The sequence below is a fragment of the Diabrotica undecimpunctata genome, chromosome 2, assembly GCF_040954645.1.
Source record: "Diabrotica undecimpunctata isolate CICGRU chromosome 2, icDiaUnde3, whole genome shotgun sequence".
Classification (NCBI taxonomy): domain Eukaryota; kingdom Metazoa; phylum Arthropoda; class Insecta; order Coleoptera; family Chrysomelidae; genus Diabrotica; species Diabrotica undecimpunctata.
Window position 1 is genome coordinate 175,610,387 of NC_092804.1, and position 22,709 is coordinate 175,633,095.

Consider the following 22,709-nt stretch of genomic DNA (forward strand, 5'->3'; position numbering starts at 1 on the left):
AGAAAGCATTTGACAACAGCTATAAAAAAATAAGAAGAAAGGGAAAGATTAATGGAAGGATGGCAAGAAGAGTAGAACAACAAGGAAGATGTTGCTCAGTAGACCAAGATGCTGATCCCGTTAAATTATTAAATAAAATAAATAATTAAATAAATAATTAAATAAAATAATAATTAAAATATATAATTCCTAAATATCAGTAAATTTTTAATTTTCACAATGTTTACAGAACTAAATTCACAGAGCATCATGTTATCGCAATAAATCGAAAGTTGACATCACACAACGCATTATACAGAAACTATAAAATTACGTTGATACTTCGATTCCTGTATAAAGCCCATTTCATTTCGAACGAGCTCTTTAACCAACCATATTAAACTAGTTTAATTTTGTAGACGTAAAAGCGTTTGACGTATGCATTTCGAACCACATAATTTGTTACAAAATCATGAATCATACGATGCCGCAGATCGACTGTTACATGGGCGCGGAAAAGAGCTTTGTAATTCAGTTCAATGTTGCAGAATGTGTGGAGCTTCCTTTTGAAACTGCTTGTTTTGTCATGGACGAATAATATTTCGAAACATGAAGGTTAAATATAGAAAATTCTTTGTTTTTTTGGATTATTACATTATTGAAATGAATTTCATTTGCTCTACGAATTTTATATGTGAAGTAATGTAACTATTACCACCAGGAAACTTTCAAGAAGTACTTCTGTAATTAATTTAGTTATATAATAACTACTTACATTAAACAGAGCACACAGGTGTTTCACACGCCACCTTTTATGCAGGGGACACTACAACAATTTTGTGCGCTGATAAAATAAAAATTACTCCCTTAACAATAGGCAACACAACATACGAAATGTTATTTGTTCTTTCCACGGTTCCTAGACTGACAACCCAGTAAGTATACGAACTATTATCCTAGAGCTATTATCGACAGAAGACGAGCTCTAAAGATTAATACATATCTTGAATACAAGAGCCAAGAAATAGATAATATCAGCAGACAGCAGAAAAACCAACTGTATGACAACATCTAACTACCCACTACGATGTAAAATCGAAATTGATAGGAAAATAATAAAGCAGGTAGCAAGGTTTAGATATCTGGGAATAGATATCACTAGTTACTGAGATGTTGAAAAAGAAGTACGAAAACAAAGCTTAAAAGCAAGTAAAGCGGCGGGATCTCCTAATGACACAGTCTGGAAGAACAAATACCTAAGACAAGACACAAAAACAAGAATTCGAAGACAGAAGACTGCGCGGATTTACCCACTGCGCGGAATTCACCCGTTCTCCACTACACGGGAAAATATGTTTTGAAACTAGAAGTGATTTGAGATAATTCGTCTGAAATCTCTTTAGTCTTTAGAATCTCTTTAGCTTCAATTATAATCTTCAACATTTGAGGTATTAGATACTCTTTTAGCTGCTTAAAGCTTAGTTCTCAGTCTGCGATTTTCAGTAAACTTTACATACCACCTGCAAGTTATGTAGATTTCTATAATAAACACTCTAATTTAGTAGCGGAAATCTTCAATACTTATAGCAAATTCTTGATGCTGCTAATGTCTAAACTATTCATTGGCTGAATGGCTATCCAGTCAAAATTATGTGCAAAAAGTTCTGTTTTTTGGGACTAAAATAACTAAACTACATTCCATAGAGTGACAACAGGTTTTTAGATCTAATTTTTGCAGGATGAGTCATAACTATTGGGACATAGACTAAGGACAGGTTATTTGGACCAAAATATGGCTATTGGGCCAAATATGCCTTAATAAAATGTTGCTGAGAAAAAAGATACAGGGTGTTAAAGTTAATTTTTGTTTTTCGTTTTTTGTTAATAGTTTCCCTGTATATTTATAAACTGCTATCAAAATTGGCACAGAGGCATAATCTTAGACAAGAAATAGTATTTTATTTACAATTTTATGTTTTGTCATAGAGGGCGCCACGTGGACAAGAAATATAAAATTATATTCACAATTCCACTATCAAATACAAACTAATAAACAAAGTTGCAACTAACGTAAGGTTTCCGTTTTGACCATAAATCAAAACTAAACACACTTTAACTTAAAATCAACTCACAGAACTCACAAAAACTCAAACTAAATGTTCTACATGGTCTCCTCCGATTTCGATGCCTTTTCTAATTCTTTTTATAAAGGATTTTCGGACGTTAAAAAAATATTATTCTGTCCCCTTATAAGATTAGCTCCATTTTGAATGTATCTCCAAAGTTCGTCTCGTGTATTAATTTCATTGGCATAAACTAAGGACTTCATATGTCCCCAAAAATAAAAATCTAGCGGGTTGTACTCAGAACTTCTTGGTGGCCATTGAAAATCACTGCCTCTGCCATTCCATCGTTGAGGAAATACATCATTAAGATGATTTCTAACAGCTAATGAAAAATGAGGTGGCGCTCCATCCTGCATAAACCACATTTTTCTTCTTACATCCAGTGACAGATCATCTAAAATATCACTAAGAGTATTTTCCAAAAAGAAAAAAAAAGAATCTCCATTTAAATTCGGAGGAAGAACATATGGCCCTAGTAGTTGGTCGCCTATAATGCCACACCAAATATTCAATTTAAACTCATGCTGAAAATGTCTAGCTTTAATAGCATGCGGGTTTTCTTCTTCCCAATAATGACTATTTCGCCAATTAAAAAACCCTCGTCTGGTAAAAGTTGCTTCGTCGGTGAACATAATATTCTTAATAAAGTGTTTGTCATTGCAATGTTTATTCAGAATACGTTGGCAAAACTGTAACCGTCGTGGAAGATCTGTTGGAAGTAAATTTTGAACAGGAGTGACGTGATAAGGATGGAGGTTCTCTTTTTTTAGAATTCTAACAATAGACGACTGACTTACTCCTGTTGCTGCTGATAGATGTCGTGAACTTATTTCAGAATTTTCATCTACTCGAACCAAAAGTTCATCTTCTTGATTAGGTGTGATTTGTTTCGGTCGACCACCCCGATTTTTAGTGTGAAATGACCCAGTTTCACCTAAACTACGATATAATCTTGCAAAAGTTTTGTGATTGGGTTGCCTTCTGTTTGCGTATAACATTCCATACCTTCTGGCTGCCGAGCGACCGCAAACATTTTCTTGTTCGTATACGCAAATCATATCTCGCATTTCTTCATTAGTAAAATGATTGTGACGAGGCATTTCAATCAAAAAAAGTAATGATTACTTTTAAAAAATCCAACATTATACTACACTGTCACATCAAAAATAATTTACTCTGAACAAATGACATTTACCAACAACAATTATCTGACAGTCCAAAGCATACTTTTCATAAATGAAATAATATTTGAAATCCTTTTTTAAGACTCTAAGCAGTTCGACTGCGTTTTTATCGAAAACAGTTGAAATTATCATGTTTAAACAAGAGTACCAATTTTACGTAAAAATGATGTTTACGTAATATTTTCTAATAAAAATTACTAAAAAGTTTCATCAGAAAAAGTTTAGACTCAATTTGATCATTAGGAATTATCCACGTGGCGCCCTCTATGACAAAACGTAAAATTGTAAATAAAATACTATTTCTTGTCTAAGATTATGCCTCTGTGCCAATTTTGATAGCAATTTATAAATATACAGGAAAACTATTAGCAAAAAACGAAAAACAAAAATTATCTTTAACACCCTGTATCTTTTTTCTCAGCAACATTTTATTAAGGCATATTTGGCCCAATAGCCATATTTTTGTCCAAATAACCTGTCCTTAGTCCATGTCCCAATAGTTATGACTCACCCTGTATAACTGTTAATAGTGCCAAGGATCTATTGCTCCCTTATACTATCCATAATAAAAGTTGTGAGTGTAAGTTAGAGCTCAACTACACGAATTTCGCAAAGTTTACCAAATATTATAATGACCTTTTTGTCGGCCAATTTCAGTAACATCAGCAGTTTCACAGGGATCTCATTTAGGGCCACTCCTCTTTTTCCTCTTTACAGTGGAGCTTTTTGATAACTTAAATTCTGGAAACCATTATTTTTGCATATTTATTGTGAAATAAATAGTATTAATGACTATATTAATCTCCAAAAAGACCTTTCCACTTTGTCAGATTTGCCACGAGTTAATAATAATATAAATGAATGAATGGAAACATTTAAAAATGATTTTAAAAGTGCGTAAAATATTTAATTTTTCGCTGACAGATTTCAACTTACAAATCCATCTTCAGAGCAATAATTAAACTGTAAAAAGTACCACTACTAAAGAGGGATTCCATTGGTGAAAAAGTACACAATTTTTCTTCAAAACGTAAAAACTCATAGTGATGTCTGTCCCGTCTCCTCTATCCCGATGGAAGGATGCTTTCACTCGTAACATAAAAAAAATTTTAATGTATTTTTGTGGAGTCCTTAATGTGCTGTCTCTAAGATATTATTTTTAAGAACTTTCGATTTTTTTTAACTTACGAAGAAAGAAAAAAAAGTGGTTTCAGGAAATTGCAAACATGATGATGCCAATGTTTGAATACGGACATTGCACCTAAAGGAGAAGAAGAAGTTTGCAAGTAATCTAGAAACAAAATCCCTTTCGCATCCCAAAAAATTGATCCTAGTAACTTTTTGGCCGATTTCTGGACACGAACTCGTTTTGAAGCCTAAGAGTCAAGTTCACACCACTCTTTAGCTTCTTGTTTGGATTCAGGATCATGACGACAGACTAAAATCTCATGCATACTCATAAATTGGTGCAAAACATCGAAGGACCAGGTTTAAATTTGACAAACCATTTTTCTATCGAACGAGTTTAAGGTGAAGAGTTCTTATACATTTTCAATATTCGTTCATAAATTTGCTTTGCTCTAATTCCTTTCAAGAATAAAAATTCAATCACTGCACGATATATATAGCTTCTTTTTTTGTCTTTTTTCTGAAGGTAAATGCCAATAATTATAATATAATTATGAGTTAAGCATATAACACAAATTAAAATCTAAAACATACACAAGTCCCAGCATAGTATTCACCACTTTACTTAAAAGGTCTTTTTTCGAATAAGTCCACTAGGGACACCGGTGATACTTCGTCCTAAAAATGTTTTATGAACGTGTGCCCTTCGGGTTTTTTCGAGCTGATTCTCGGATATTAAACCGCTGACAATCGGCTGTCGGTTCGGCAAACATTCTTTTGTCTGAAGACTTGGACGCAACAGCCCTGAGGTGCACTATAGGGCCATCGGATCGCGGGCCAAGGCGTAAAACTCTCAAGCATGAAAACTCCATTACATGGAAGCTATATTCGGGAATCCGAAGCAAAGAAGGGCGCACGGAGCGGCAAGCCACCACCGTCAACGTCCCGACGGTTTATTTTTCATGTCGGTTTTCGTTGTTTGGTCGAAAATAAAGCGGAAGAAATGTTGTTGGAAGCAGGTCATTGATATTGTATTTGTATACTGTATATCCATAAATAAAAATTTATAGTATTTGCAAATATCGATATTTAAAAATTTGTGTCGTAAACTTTTCATTTTCATTTATTAAACCTTAGACTGCTCATTTTTCCCTGCAAGGTCATATTAATGACACATTATAGCAACTAAAGGGGTAAAAAAATATATTTTTTAACAGCTTTTAAGAGCTTTGCTTATATTTGTGGAGTTTGTTCTATAAATAACACAGGCAGAAATAACATATTTGAATAAAAGACATCTTTTTGATATGCAGTTCTATAATTGCCTAATGCATAAATACAATATAACTCTATAGTTGTTATCTACTAGTGCAACAAACAATATATTAATTATTATTCATTCTTGAACTTTCTTTAGGAGAGTGAAAATTGAATACGATGATTTAGAAACCTAAAAATATTATAAACTATTATTAAAAATAAAATAATTATAAAATTTAAATTATATACGTTCAGTGACATTAGAAGTATTACAACTAGAAGAAATAATTGCTTGAACTTAATTTTTTGGCAACAGAATGACTATATGTAAACCATGCTATAATATCAATATCAGCGGCCTGTCGCTGCCCTGTATCGAAACAAAAATCTAATACCGTCATTATGTTTGTCGCCAAGGTAACCAATCACGACAAAGATTGTTACTTTGGCCGGCCAACCACAGCGCTCGTTATTAACTGCGCTGTCATTGGCCTCTCGGCGGAAGTGTGCTGAAAATTCTCAAACACGATGTGTATAAAAGAGCAGCACATCTTCCGAACCGGGATCCAGTCGTCATACACTACTAGCCCCGTAAGACCTTGTTGGTTCGGTGCGCTACTAAGCTACCTTTGAGTTTTATTAATTAACCAATATCCTGCTATCGTCGAAGACGTCCAAAATTGAAGAATACCTAATAATGGTTATCCAATTTAGAAGTTAAATCATCAAGTGTACGAGAACCGGCGTGTCGACTACAAAACGCTTCCTGACAGTAGAACACGACTTTCTGAGATAGAAAAGACATTGGTCTTAGAACTATTTCAAATCGTGTCGAACTGACCACAGCATTATTTGGGCCTGTCACGGTAAAGAGCGAATTAAAGCCCCGACGGGGACTTGTAATTAATAATAAATTGCCTTTATTTAGTCTGTAAAAATTTACAAACAAGAGATACATGAGGCGAAGTCTAGCTAGAGCTACTCCACTTAACCTCAAGTTTACAAAGTCAGTTTGAAATAGGTAGAACATGAAAAAAAAATAATTTATAAATTGACATAAATAATAATGTAATATATTGAAATGGTAGAAATAGTCATGTGGCTACTAGAAAAATAAGATAAAGAAAATAATTTGTGATGTTATGTGATAAATGATATTAATGATAAATAAAAACAAAAAAAAATTCTAAAAATTCTTTTATTCTGCTTTTCCGATCAGGTTGAGCTGCAATAACACTTCGTCTCCAAAACCTTATGTAAATAGTAACTATAAGAATTACTGTTAACAAAAAGGTAGCTATACGAAGCGACTGGCAGCAGGAAGAGTCGACATTGCCGGCATTCTTGTACCTCTCTCGAGGAGAGGGAACGCGGCTACACGAAGCGAGAAGGCCGACATCTTTGTGGAACTTGAGACACCACGCATCAGAATTCTAATACATATTAAGTCAGTGTAAGAATATTTTGTCTGTAAGAAAGCTCGAACTGTTAGAGAATTTTGATTGCCGGTGTCCCCTCACCTACCACAAAGGCTCGGCGGAACTTCTTGCCCGTAGCGGCCGGTATCTCAATCAACTCCTTAAATACGAAAATGGACTCCCGAAACTTGAGATCCTCTTCGAGAGCGGCGGTTGTAGATCGTCCAGAAACCCCTGAAAACCAGGAGGACGCTACGGCCGTACGACATGTTTTATTACTTTACTCCGTTTGGAGTACCAGAAACTGAATTCACTACGAATTTTGACTATGATGAACAGCATGTGAAATGCAATTTTTAGATTCCCTTGTCGAGTAATTTATCAAGCTGTTTGCTTTGCAAATTTTAGAAAGCACAGTGGTAAAAATTTGAATTCGGTTTCACCACGTAGAAATCATTTGATTTCTCTTTTTGTTATCAATATCAATGTTTCATCTTTAATTTTTTTTGTGAAAGGACCGATTTATGAAGACCGGTTGGTACAGAAATTTTTAGTTATTATTCCTCAATCAAATCGTATTTCTTCTTCTTCTTCTTCCTCTTTATAAGCAATTCTGCTTGTTCATTGGCGGATTAATACCTCTATGGAAGGTCGTCACTCCATCTTTTTCGCAGTCGTCCGATACTTCTTCTGCCGATTGGTGACTTATCTCTTGCTATTTTGACGACACGGGTCTCCCCCATTCTGCTTATGTGGTTATTTCATTCTTTTTTTCTATTTTCTGTCAATTCATTTTTACAATGTACATTACATTTTCTTCTAATGTCTTCACTTCTCTTTCGATTTCTCAGCATATTTCCTGTAATTCTTCTCAGTACTCTCATCTCTGCCGTTTCCAGTAGCCTTTGCGTTATGGCTGTGTCGGGTCTTGTTTCTGAGGCGTATATCATTGTTGGTCTTACACTGGTTTTATAAATTTTTGACTTCATCTCAGTGTCAATGTGTCTGTTTCGCCAAATAGTGTTATTAAGGCATCCTGACAGTCTATTTGCTTTTTATACTTGATCTCTCACTTATTTGTCCACGTCTCCATAGCTAGACAGTGTAATTCCTAGATATTTTATTTCCATTACTTGTTCAATAGGTACTGATGCCATCAATTTCTATTTTACCTCTGATTGGTTCTTTGCTGACTACTATTGATTTAGTTTTCTGAGATGAGGTTGTCATATTAAATGCTTTTGCTCTTATGTTAAATCTGTGAACCAGTCTTTGCAAACTATCTTCATCTTGGGCGATCAATATTGCGTCGTCTGCGTAATAAAGTATTTAATTTCTTTTTTTCCATTCTGTATCCTCTTACTTTGTTAAAGGTTTTGATGGTTTCATCCATGATCAAATTGAAGAGCATAGGGCTCAATAAATTCCCTTGTCTTATTCTCTGCCTATATCTATAGTTTCTGTAAGTTGTCCATCTATTCTGACTTCCATTTTGTTGTTTTGGTGGATGTTTTCGATAGTTTTTATAATATTTAGGGAAACTTCTCTATTATACAGAGGAGCGACGAAATATCAGGTTTTCTGTTGAGAGGTATGTACACAGGATAGTTGGAGTAATGGTTTGGGATGCTATTGCCTATGGTAGCAGATCAAAAATTGTGTTTATTTAAGGCAGTTTAACATCTGCGCGTTATGTTGATGACATCTTACAAACCATTTTACTGCCTTATCTGACCGATAGTCGTCGCCACGTCCTTTTCAGCAAGACAACGTGCGTCCCCATATTGATTGTTCAACTCTGGACTTTCGCCAATAATCTGGCATTCATGTTTTGCCGTGGCCACCCCGTTCACCGGATTTTAATCCTATCGAACATGTGTATGATATGAATGAAAGGAGACTGATCACTTGGCACCATCCTCTACAGACTTTGGCACTGTTAATTCATGAAGTGTATTTGCTTGGTGCAAATCGTCTAAAAGTCCTATCAAGAGAAAATGTTACCGTTCAAATTTACAAATTTCCCACTAAAATAATGGTTTGGGGAGCAATATCTCAGCGTGGTACTACACCTCTCTGTATAGTTAATGATACTGTTGATAGTTTCGAAATATTGTGATATTCTAAATGGTTTTCTTCTTGAAACGGCTCATGTTTTATATCCAGAGGGGTGGCGTTTTCAGCAAGATAATGCAAGATGTCATACTTCTGCTTATACTCAAGCTTTAATAAAAGAACACGAATTGGCATCAGTTCCGTGGCCAGCAGCATCTTCAGACCTTAGCCCTATTGAAAACCTATGGGGACTGATGAAGATTGAAATGGAACGAGCAGCGCCACGAGATAAAGAAGGTTTGATTTGGCCAGTTTTACAGGCCTGGAACACTATTACCTAAAATTATGGCCTTGACTTAGTTTCGTGTGTACCTGGATGTTTAGTTAAGCGTTTAGATTTAAATGGAGGTTGTATAAGTAAATGAGATGAATTATTTGTTGAAATTTTATATTTTAAGTGATAGAAATAAATACCGTCAAATTATAATACTGCTTTCTTTTCTCAGGATACTTTCTAGACTGACTATAAATCTATCTAACATCTATCTATCTAACTTCAGATTTTTAATATAACAAAAATTTAAATTCTGTAACCTACCATAAACTAGAACTATAATTTATACAGGGTGAGTCATGAGGAACTTTACATACTTCTACCATATGTAGAGTCCCTCAGGGAGCATATCATGTGGCCACTAAAAAATGTCAACTCCTCTTCTTTATTAATTAACAGGGTGATTTGTGTAATTGACCATTTATTTCATTTTACTGTAGTGTTTATACGGCTCATTTGATTTTTTTAATTTTTGCATGATACAGTACACTACTATCAAGCATTCGATTGGTATTAGCTAAACTAAAAAATTCCAGGACTGGCTTTGGAAAAATTAATTTAGGGATTCGTATTAAATATTACACCCTGTATATATTTTTTTTAAAATGCAATAAGTGATTTTCAAACTACATAAATAGCCAATGAAAACGACATATGCGACAATGTTCGTTACACGATGTTACGACAATCGCACTTTTATTAAATTTTTAGTGAACGATCAAATCTTACCAAAAATAGAACAACCATAATGAAGTATCAAATTATAGGGTAATTAATTTAAACAAATGTTATAAATTTCAAACATTTTAATTGAAATGATAAACTGAGTCACTGCACAACAAAAAAACAGTAACTACTAACAATAACGAAGAGCAATTTAAAAAAAAAAAACTAAAAATATGTACATAGTTATGATAAACCCATAAATTAGAACTGAAAAAGATACAATAATGGTAACAAAATAAAAATAATTCAAAATAGATTTTCGAAATGGAACCCTGCAGCCTGTACACATTTTTGTTGCCGAATTGTTAATTGACGTATTGAATTACGGATTCTCTGGGGATCGTTTCTAATAGTATAACAACAATGTATAATTCTATCAATTAATTGTTGTCGGTTATTAATATTCACTGCGTAAACTAGTTGCTTCAATTGTCCTCAAATATGGTAATCAACGGGATTGAAATGAGGGGATCTTGAAGGCCACGAAATAGGACCTGCACGTCCTATCCACCTGTTGCCATAAACATTATTGAGATGTTGTCTCACTGCCAGTAAAAAGTGTGGGGGTGCCCCATCATGCTGAAAATACATCCCTCGGATAGCAACGTTCGCGTTGGCAAGCAAATTCGGCAAAATATTTTGTAGAAAGTTCAAATAGACCTGCCCTGTTAAAGGACCATCAAAAAAGTGAGGACCTACTAATTGGTTATTTATGACACCAATCCACACGTTAACCGAAAACCTTAACTGAGAACGACGTTCTCGAATAGCATGGGGATTTTCTTCTGCCCACACATGTGAATTTCGTGAATTATTTATCCCGTCTCTGGTAAATTGGGCTTCATCTGTAAATAGTGTCCTGTATAGCGTTGGTCGATTATTGTTAATCCATCTACAAAATTCCAACCTATCGATCTCATCTCCAGCATGTAGTCGCTAAACCATTTGAATGTGATATGGGTATATATTATTTTTTTGTAAGACTCTACTTACTTTTGATTGAGTAACATTGAGTTCTCGACTTACTTGTCTAGTGCTTATTGTAGGGTTCATAGTAACGGCGTCCATAATGAATCTTCCTGCGCTTCATCTACATGTCGCTCTGTTGTTCCACTAGGAAAAGTGCCATTTTCTCGAAAATAATTAAAAACTGACCCAAATGTTGGACGACTGGGAGTTCGACGATTAGGAAATCTCCTGCGATATTCTCTACTAGCAGCCCTACCATTCCCATTACAGAATCCATAAACAAATATTATGTCTGTATATTCTGTGGTCGAAAATTGATGTGGCATTTTGAACGAAAGTAACAAAAGCTCTACCAAAACTAACACAATGTACTTAACGTAGATATGACAGAAGAAATATGTATTCTTGTACACATAAATAACAATTGATAATGACAATAATGACAATGGGTATAAAATATCAAGAAACGTCAAACGGTCAACGCCAACCTTCATTTTAAACTTTTTTAGATTTATTTTTATTTAGTACAGTTGATGCAATGTATTATTATTTGACATAAAATTTTAATCATTTACAATCAACAAAAACTAATACATACAAGAGGTTTGACTTTTTAATCAATTTAATTTATTATTTATTGAAAATAATGCCCCAATACGATCTATGAGTAAAAATTTAAAATTGAAAAACAATTGATTCTATCATAGAGATAATACAAAGTGACAGTAAAGATGTTAATTTTCTACGTATTAGATTATGTTGTAGGAACTTATTTTAATTAAAAGGTTTGAAATTTATAACATTTGTTTAAATTAATACCTTATAATTTGATACTTCATTATGGTTGTTCTATTTTTGGTAAGATTTGATGGTTCACTAAAAATTTAATAAAAGTGCGACAACATTGTCGCATATGTCGTTTTCATTGACTATTTATGTAGTTTGAAAATCACTTATTGCATTTTAAAAAAAAATTATATAGGGTGTAATATTTAATATGAATCCCTAAATTAATTTTTCCAAAGCCAGTCCTGGAATTTTTTAGTTTAGCTAATACCAGTCGAATGCTTGATAGTAGTGTAATGTATCATGCAAAAATTAAAAAAATCAAATGAGCCGTATAAACACTACAGTAAAATGAAATAAATGGTCAATTACACAAATCACTCTGTTAATTAATAAAGAAGAGGAGTTGACATTTTTTAGTGGCCACATGATATGCTCCCTGAGGGACTCTACATATGGTAGAAGTATGTAAAGTTCCTCATGACTCACCCTGTATAGTGAAATTAAGGATTTTATCCTTGAGCATAAAATTATGACCGATTTACTGATAAAATCAAACTTACCGACACAAACACTGCATTTGACACTACCAAAATCCCTCCAACCCTTATTCGAATAGGATCTTTTGTTAAAGTCATGAATTGTAAAAGAATCTTTTTAAATTTTATGTCACATTCTATCCAGGGTGTGTTGTAAGCACACCTGAATATATTACTACTCTGCAAAATAAAAAATGTATTAGATTGGTTAAAATTTTATAGTTAACGAAAACGATTTAATAACATCGTTTTCTGTCCTCTGGGCTACACGAAATGTGTAAAAGATTAAGTCTTTCAGCAAAAGAGACATTCGTTGGACTTTCCAAGTTTGAATTTATATTAGCCCGAGTGTCTGATGAAGCTGGGATGTTAAATGAGTCATAACACTCTATTGATACTGATTCAAGCACGGGAAATTCAAAGAATTTTTCCTCCTAGGCCATATATTTGGCTATTTAACTCAACAAAGCGATAGCAGCTTTTGCTAAAAGATTTAATCTTTTATACATATCGTATAGCCCAGACGACAGAAAACGATATTATTAAATCGTTTTCGTTCATGGCCACCAAAGAAGGTGGCACCTCTTTACGCTAACCACTGCAGTGGTAAAGTTTTAGGAGACATTCGTTGGACTTTCCAAGTTTAAATTTGTATCAGGCGGAGTGTCTGATGAAGCAGGGATGCTGAAATGAGTCATGACACTCTATTGATACTGATTCTCGAGCACGGGAACTTTAACGAATTTGTCCTCCATAGGCCATATATATTAATATATATATATATATATATATATATACCTATATATATATATATATATATATATATATATATATATATATATATATATATAAGAAAAAAGAAGTACTTGTGACTCGTTTGGAACAAATATATAACTGTTTTGGATGGGTTGGAGTCAATAATAGGGCTATTGGTTAACTATTTTTTTATTCTCGAGCTTTCAATTGTGTTTACAATTATTATCAAGAGCTAAAAAAGACAAAATACTTACAAGGTTGAACTAAAAAGAAAAAACAATTTTTGTTAACTTACCAAATAAAAATTAGTTTGGTAAGTAAAAATCACTGCTTACATGTTCAAAATATTTAATACAAAAATGCTTTTATCTAACAAATGTTTCTCTGAAAAATTTTTTTATAATTTTGAAAACATTTTTTTTAATATAAGAATAATTGAATTTATAAATAAGTTCAAATAGCAACCAATTACAAATAGCCTCAATGTCATAAATGCCAACATAAAATTTTTATTTTTGACAATTATATTGCCAAAAGTAAAACTTCGTTTAAACATTCTTTTTTGTTTAGTAACAAAAAGAAGAAGATTTATTCACCCTTGACAGATGTCTGAAAGAATGTGATAGATATATGGAGAATTAAATATGACATTTTACAAGTTTTATATATAAATCATAAAGAAAGAATATAATTATAAATTTTGCTTAAACTTTGAATTTCAGATCTTTTGTTTAAACTCTTATCATTTTTGCTAATACAAACCATTTCCAAAAAAGTCCTTTTAAATTTATTACTTTCACTACATAAAATTTTAATGTTATCAAAATCCATAATATGGATTTTGATAACAATTAACTATGGAGTTTAAGCAAAATTTATAATTATATTCTTTCTTTATGATTTATATATAAAACTTGTAAAATGTCATATTTAATTCTCCATCATCGAGTTAGAATCTATAGAGAGGGCATCACGTGACTAAAAACGACCTCACTTCGGCCATATTGTGTTGCCACTTTTGACAGATCGTATATGTTTATTTACGTTGGTTGTTTTTCGAATATTTTTAGTTTTATAATACTTTTATAGAAACTGTAATAGTATATTGTGATAGTGCATAATAATGGTTTCTTGTTCTCAACGTAGTTGCAGTAGCAGAAGCGGTATTAATAAAAAATCTTCAGGAATATCGTTCCACAGGTTAGTATACAAACATGTAAACAAAGGAATGGCCCGTACTTCAGAGAATAAATTAATAGTATTTGACTGTATTAATTTATCTTTATGTATAATATATCGTGTTTTTAGTGTTTACCGCGGGATAAATAAATCATAGTTTATTAAAAATGTATTGCACTTTTTTAGATTATGATTAAATCTTCTAAATAACTAGTCATATTTTTCTAGTAGTTTTAATATTATTGAGTCCATCCCTGATCCCACCGCCATATTGGTTTCACAGTTAGCCACGCCTACCTACGCCGTTTTTAGTACATACGTTAATATGCTCATAGCTTCTCCATAGATTCTAACTCGATGTTCTCCATATATCTATCACATTCTTTCAGACATCTGTCAAGGGTGAATAAATCTTCTTCTTTTTGTTACTAAACAAAAAAGAATGTTTAAACGAAGTTTTACTTTTGGCAATATAATTGTCAAAAATAAAAATTTTATTTTGGCATTTATGACATTGAGGCTATTTGTAATTGGTTGCTATTTGAACTTATTTATAAATTCAATTATTCTTATATTAAAAAAAATGTTTTCAAAATTATAAAAAAATTTTTCAGAGAAACATTTGTTAGATAAAAGCATTTTTGTATTAAATATTTTGAACATGTAAGCAGTGATTTTTACTTACCAAACTAATTTTTATTTGGTAAGTTAACAAAAATTGTTTTTTCTTTTTAGTTCAACCTTGTAAGTATTTTGTCTTTTTTAGCTCTTGATAATAATTGTAAACACAATTGAAAGCTCGAGAATAAAAAAATAGTTAACCAGTAGCCCTATTATTGACTCCAACCCATCCAAAACAGTTATATATATATATATATATATATATATATATATATATATAATAATAATAGTCTCCCGTTTTATACCGCTTCGCGGCTTTGGGAGTATAGCAGGGTAGTCTGCTATATCTAGGGCCTACGGTATACAAGGAAGGTAACATGGCCAGTGTTACGCTTCAACCGCCTATTATTACCCCTGGTTTTACCCAAGGTACTCATTTTATTCAGGCTGAGTCGACCTGGGGCCTATAGACATTTTTAAAAATGTCTAGTTGTTCTTGCCGGCGGTAGGATTCGAACTCCGAACCACCGGCGTGCGAGGCAAGCATCCTACCGCTTGCGCTACGCAGGCCCTATATATATATATATATATATATATATATATATATATATATATATATATATATATATATATATATATATATATATATATATATATATATATATATATATATATATATAGGTAATATACCCAAATTTAGAGAATGAAAATTCAACTTTCAAAGTCGGTATGTGAATTTATCAGGCCATCTAACTTTTTTACTCCGCGTTTGCTTTTATTTTCATTTTGTACATAGATAAAAAATTTAAGCTGCAATTTAATATTGTAAACAAAATTCTAATTTTAAGAACATGCTGTCAAAGTTGCTGAGCCGAGTAGATGTCGACCAGAAATATGAGAGAATCTGATGAAATTTTTAGTAACTTTTTTGGGTGCAAATCCAGCTCTTCTAACTCTCATCTTACTTTTTATTCAATTACTAGTGGGTTAAGTGGTTTTAGTAGTAATTGGTGAGAAATATAAGGTGTAGTGAATATTTTAGTAAACGGCAAAGAATTGTTTTAACGAAATCATTGTAGATTTCAGAGTTTAAGTTTTTATAGACAAATACCTTTTCAATAACTTCATTTCCAAACCCACAATATACAAACTGATCTGTCAGCATGCTAATTATATAGGAAACTAACATGATACTTTTCATACTGCCAATACTAGCCTAAAAAATAAAATATATATATTAAAATAAAACAGTTCAGTTAAAAAAAAAAACATAGAACTTGGGCGAAAAAAGTGGTTATTATTGCGTATCATGTGGCATATATATCTAGTTAGCTGCATCCGGTATTTGAAATAAGATCAAACTGGGATCTTTTATTATTTAGGCAGTTCTTTAGGTTGCTATATATTTCATTGTTGTAAAACCCTATTCACTAGACACTATTATTGTTTACTCTGTCTTATGATCTTTCAAGTCAGCAGGCTTACGTGTATATGGAGAGTTTTATTTGAAGTATATCAAGAAGGATTTACAGAATTTAAAAATATTTTTACTTTCTTTACTCCTCTTTGAAACTCATCACTTCGTCTGATAATTCTCCGTTCTTCATCATCATCATTCTGACTTTACAACCCAGCGCGGGTCCTAGCCTCCTCAAGCATTTCACGCCTTGGTTCTTTTCTATTATTTTTTCTACCTTGTTCATTGCAGATCCTTAAATCTTCTTCTACTCCCTTCTTTATTTGTTTATTCAATTCTTACTTCTTCACTTAGAAATGTGCGTCTCTTTTTCATCAACCGTTTTGTTACTTTCCATCACTTATTCTATCTTCTTTATTTTTCGTTTTCTTTGCAACAATCAGTCCTGCTTTCGAGAGCTTTCGTTGCATTTCTTTATTAATTGTGTTCATGTCGAAATATTCTTGTTGATAATATTCTACAAATTCTTTTCTTAAGACTTCTCTCCACTCATCTTTCTTCTGTCGTATTTTAGTTTGATCTATCTGATTATAATAATTATGTGGCCGGTTTCTACTGGTTTTCGTCTGTTTAACAAGAATCCTTGCCGTTAAAAGGCGATGATCGCTGCTAGTGGTAAATAGATTGAGAGCAGTTATATCTTCAAAAATGTCTTTGTTATAATAATAACCTTCACACACTTCAGAAACTGTACACATTACACAATATCCTACTGGGAAACTATATTTGCATCACGCAATTTTACTTAAAATAAATTACAATAGTTGTCTGTTGATTTATTAAATAAAAAAAAACATATTTTACTTACAGTTGAGAGTTGAAATAGTCCTGAACATATAATTACACCGCCCCCACAAAACAAAATAAAAACTCCCACACGTTGAAGGCTTTCGACTTCGTTGGCTATTCTAAAATATAAATATATTTAAAATTTCTTTTTAAAGTTGAAACAATGTGAAATCCTAATATTCTATATAAATATATTGATGGTCATTGACTTGAAAGTCAGATTTACACACTACACAGGGCGTTAGCGAATAAGAGCGACAAACTTTAAGGGGTAACTCTGCAAAAAAAAAACGTATGTCCGTAAATGCTTCATTTTTCGAAATACGGGGTGTAGAAATGTTTCTTACACACTGACGATTTAAATATTACCCTGAAACTGGTTGAGATATGCAAATAAAGTTCGGTGAGTTTTAAGAAGTAATAATTGTGCAACTTTTGAAATACAATAGAATTTTATATTCACCATTTGGGCGCATACAGGTAAAGGTCTGAACGTTTTAAAGAAAAAAATAGTACGTCACTGTGATGTTTAAAATTAAAAATCATTTTTAAGTTCCTTCTGCCTATATGTCGATGGCGTTACGACAAAAAGGCATAAGCGCCAAAATTTATAAATTAATGTTTTGGCATCAAAATAAAATACATTTTACGTCCTATCGACTATTAAAATGACGCAGCTGTAAAAAATTCCAACTCCACTAAAACAAGCTTTGAATTTTCTAACCGCCAAATGAGTTTCTTAAAAGATGAGACACCGAAATCAGTAAGCGACAAGATCCGTAGTGGAAGGTGGTGCTTACGTCTTGGGTCTGAAAACGTGGTTATATCAATAAGGTAAACAATAATTTGAAATATTATTAATATTTATTGTTTTGTTAAGCGTTTAGTTAGATTATTTATCTTGAGAAATCATAATATACCATAAGAATGTACAATTTTACCGACTGTCGGTTAGGCCTTTTCAGAAAAAATTTTTTCGTTTTTCTAACCGCCATTTGGCCATTTAAAATACACTATGACTTAGATTTGTCATAGAAAAGTTACTACTTAACCGACTTAAATAAGGTTTGAACCTAAATAAAATATATATTGACTTTGTTGTATAGTTTTCTTTTTTTTTTAATTTTAAAGTTATATTTTGGTAGTAATATTATTTTAAAAAACTAACATTTGAATGGCGCTTACTTCTTTTTTTTAATGGTTTCTCGGGGGCACAAAATAATGAATCTTGCATTGCAATTCATTTGGGAAGATCAGGAAAGCAATGTGCAGGAATCCAGCGGAAATAATAAAAACCATGGTTCATTTTCCACTGAAAATGAGGTTCTCAATGAAGCGGAAAAGCATGATGTTCTTTTAGAGCCTGTACTAAAAGGCCATGAACAAGAACTCCAAATGCCTAGTTCTGTTCTAGATGATGATGCTATTGTGGATTTCAGTTTTCCTCTAAGTCCAAATTTGAATATTGACAGCCGTTTATTTTCGAATATTGATGAAACTGCCGAAGAAGAGACTGATTTATTAACTTGTGATAAAAAGCTTGTACCTTACTCAGATAGTGATGATACTGATGACAGTAGTAATAATGCAGCAATATTATTTAGTTCATTAGTTGATGATAAGATAGGTTGTAATGATTTTATATAACAAAATGATTCTTCAAACTCCGAAACAGATTCATCATCCTTGACAGTATTTTTTAAAAATGAGACTGAAATTGACAGCATTAGTTCTAGCTCATCAACTGCTTCAATTTTCTGTTATATCAGTCCTTCGTTTCTATTAGTTTGTTTTGTTATTGATAAATGTTATTTTCTGTTATCAAATTTTGATTTGTATTTTATTTCTATTAGTTTTATAACAACTATACAACTTACTTAGTTATCAATGTAGAAAAAATGGTACATTTTAATAGTTTTTGTTGTTTTTTAGCTAATATAACGTGATAATTATATTAACTTTATTTTTGTATTTTTTTACACCAATATAACTGTAAGAAACTCATAAATATATTATTGTGTATTGTTTAATTTATATTATTTTTACTTAATTGTTATGCTTTAAAATGAAAAGATTTATTCTCCATTTTTGTTATAATTCGGTAAAATTAAAACGCGCACAAGTTCCTAAGCGACATTTTTTGATCAAAATACTTTTTTCCAAATATAGTAACCGCCTTTCAAAAAGGCTTAAACACCACAGAATCTAACATTAAAGGCGTAAGCACCAAAATGTTAAATATCTCATGTTTATAATAATTGTTTTATAACTAACATATGGTATCGCCGGATTTAAATCTTCTAGATTCTTAAATTTAGGGTTTTCTTAGTTTATTATACTTAAGTCCTTAGTTTATTATAGTCCAGTCCTAAATGTTAAAGAGCTGGGAAATTAAATTACACAAACACAATTTTGTAAAAACAACAGCTGGCAGTGACCTGTGTCACTCGAATCGTCCAATGGATCAGTGAGACCCACATGTCCGAAGATCAAAACGGTCACACTCCGTGATGGAGTGGTACCTATCTGACTTCCAAACTATAACCAATAACCTCTCCCCAGTGCAGGTCATAACGAAAGGTGAGGCTTTTGTACTAAGCGTTTCTTTTGATGCCCTAGGCAGTGAGACATCCTCTGTTTTAATTTGTGTGGTTAAGTCTCCTGATCTTAGGAGTAGCTGTAAAAGTCTTTCTTCCTACGAATGACTGAAGTTGCTGTTTCATTATTTGTGTGCTCTGGTCAGCATGACATCGACCCAAATCGGTGTCTCTCTGTCCGTGTTATGTGTGCTCGGTCACTCAGTCGCCTAATCGGCAAAATAAATTTTGTTCTAATCACCGGCTAAGCACCCGAAAGAACTAGCCATCAAGTCCACGCTTTTCATCCCCCTTAGTAATTAATGAACTGGAGGGTATTATGCTAGAAGGGCATAATACCCTCCAGATTATTTATTGCTGAGGGGCATCTTGTGTGTAGTACGTACCGAAATCCGCATTTACTTGACCAGACAGTGATGATACATGCCTACTGTAACAGAAGGTGGCATTTTCGTCTCTGACGACTGGAGTATTAGTGGAAGTTGCTTAAGCAAAACATACCTGCAAGGAGATTGATATTGATATAAGCTACGACTGAAACTTATGCTGAAAGGTAAGTAAGGAGTCGACCCAGCATGGTGATAAATGCAAAGATATTAATGGTGATCATGTTGAAGAAATGCAGTAATTTTCTCATAGAGAGCTACAAACTTTACTGAGAAACCTGACTTTTTTTATATGAAAAAAAGTTTTACCTTTTAAAATCCCTGTGGTGTTGAATACAGATAATCAAGTTTTCTAGCATGAGGCGAGAGAAGCTTGCGTCATCTTCCTTAACCACATCTTGTTTATCCACCTGAGTCAAATTGCCATTTATAACGCGAAAGAGCTTCAAATTATTTAAGGTTGTACATAAATAATCACACTGCATACCAATCTGCATCATTAGTCCTACACAAAAAGTATCTATATTTACGATGTTCACTGTGTTAAACAATACAACAGCGTTTTGGAAAATGTAGACTATTTCGAAATAAGGTGAGCGGGTGTAGTCAAATGGGAACCACCCTTGGGTTGGTATTACCATGTCTTCGTTTAAAAAGAAACAGAGATAAAAAAGCAAGTAAGTCTGTAAGCCCAAATAAAGACAAACATAAAAAAATCGCTTATGGAATTTTTTGAGGTTAAGAGCAATGTTCAGATGTTGCTTACATTTTGGTTGAAAGACGGTATTGTTTAATTTCTTCATTAATATTTTTATTTCATCGAATTTTCTGTAAACCGCCAACATTTTGCAAATGTTTACAATAAATGGACCTGCCAAGTAGAAAACTGCCATAATTTCATCCATGTCGTCTATGTTTAGGTACATATAGATAAATTGTGATAGAAGAAATAAGACCAAACACAGTGTGCAGATAAAACTGTACATTTTATAGACAGTTTTGTACCGCATTTGTTTGTCAGGTTTCCAGAAACCTGTTACTTTGAAGAAAAATATGTGAAATAAGAAAAATTCGCGATAGTCTAATGGTAGTTCTTCCTTTTTTGCATTAGACATTTTTTTTTGTCGTTTTTTAGTACTTGTGACTGAACCTACAACAAAAATAAGGAATAAATTAAGAGATGTATAGGGGTGAAAATAAGACGATACGATCTAACTTTCAGTTTTTATATCTTTATAAAAAAGGTAATAGTTTTGAATAAAATCTTGTTTATGATAAAATTAGTTTTATCTTCAAAGACTGGTCCAAAGATTTAACATAAGAGCAAAAGAATTTAATATGACAATCTCGCCTCAGAAAACTTGAACAATAGTAGTCAGCAAAGGAACCAACCAGATGTAAAACAGAAATTGATGGCATCAGTATTGAACAAGTAATGCATAACAACAGACGCGAAAGCAGAAAATTCTATAAATGCATAAAAGAAAGCACACAGTCATTTAGACCAAAACTAACGATATGCAAAGACAAGAACGGAGAACTACTAACAGAGAAGCAAAGAATTATAATGAGATGGAGATACAATATTTCGAAGAAAATCTAAATGCAGACAACGAAAATGATCAGAACGAGACAATATATTATACGGCGGAGCTGCACATCGAAAATCCGAGTTATGAAGAAGTAGTTCAGATAATAAATAAACTAAAAAACAATAAAGCACCAGGAACGGACGGAATTTCGGCAGAATTATTAAAGCATGGAGGATCCGAACTCTGGGAAAGAATCCATTACCTAATAACATTAATATGGACGAAGGAGCAAATGCCAGAGGAATGGACAGTTGGCCTCATACAGCCAATATATAAAAAAGGAGATAAGAGGGAATGCCAGAATTATAGGCCAATTACATTGCTAAATGTAATATACAAAATTCTTTCTGGAATAGATTATTAGAATACTCCGAAAATATAATTGGTGATTATCAAAATCGATTCAGACCAAATAGAGCCACTACAGATAACATATTCATACTAAGAACGATACAAGAAAAAGCTTATGAATACGACATAGATCTATATATAATATGTATATAGACTTTAAACAAGCTTTTGATAGTGTGAATAGAGACAGAATGCTGGAAGACCTTTGTAATCTAGGTATACCTAAGAAATACATCAGCCTCATAAAAATGACGTTGCAGGGTTCAAAAGCCGCAGTCAGAGTAGATGGAGAACTGACTCCCCTATTTAACATCAACATGGGAGTAAGACAGGGAGATGCCCTATCAACCATGCTATTCAACCTAGTTCTTAAGGCAGTCATCAGAAAAACCAATATAACCGGACATATAAACACCAAATCAGTACAAATTACTGCATATGCAGACGATGTAGCCAT

At 32.7% G+C, this 22,709-nt stretch overlaps 1 protein-coding gene across 1 annotated transcript; it reads right to left on the reverse strand.

Annotated features, from left to right (window-relative positions):
• Positions 1-5,813: 5,813 nt before the first annotated feature.
• LOC140433586 (odorant receptor Or1-like) lies at positions 5,814-21,334 on the reverse strand. The gene is made up of 5 exons (XM_072521567.1): positions 20,619-21,334; positions 17,346-17,445; positions 16,172-16,276; positions 12,529-12,684; positions 5,814-5,867 (listed from the first exon to the last, which is right to left on the reverse strand). The coding sequence occupies exons 1-5, from the start codon at positions 21,317-21,319 to the stop codon at positions 5,814-5,816; spliced, it is 1,116 nt and encodes a 371-aa protein (XP_072377668.1). The 5' UTR covers positions 21,320-21,334.
• Positions 21,335-22,709: the final 1,375 nt, after the last annotated feature.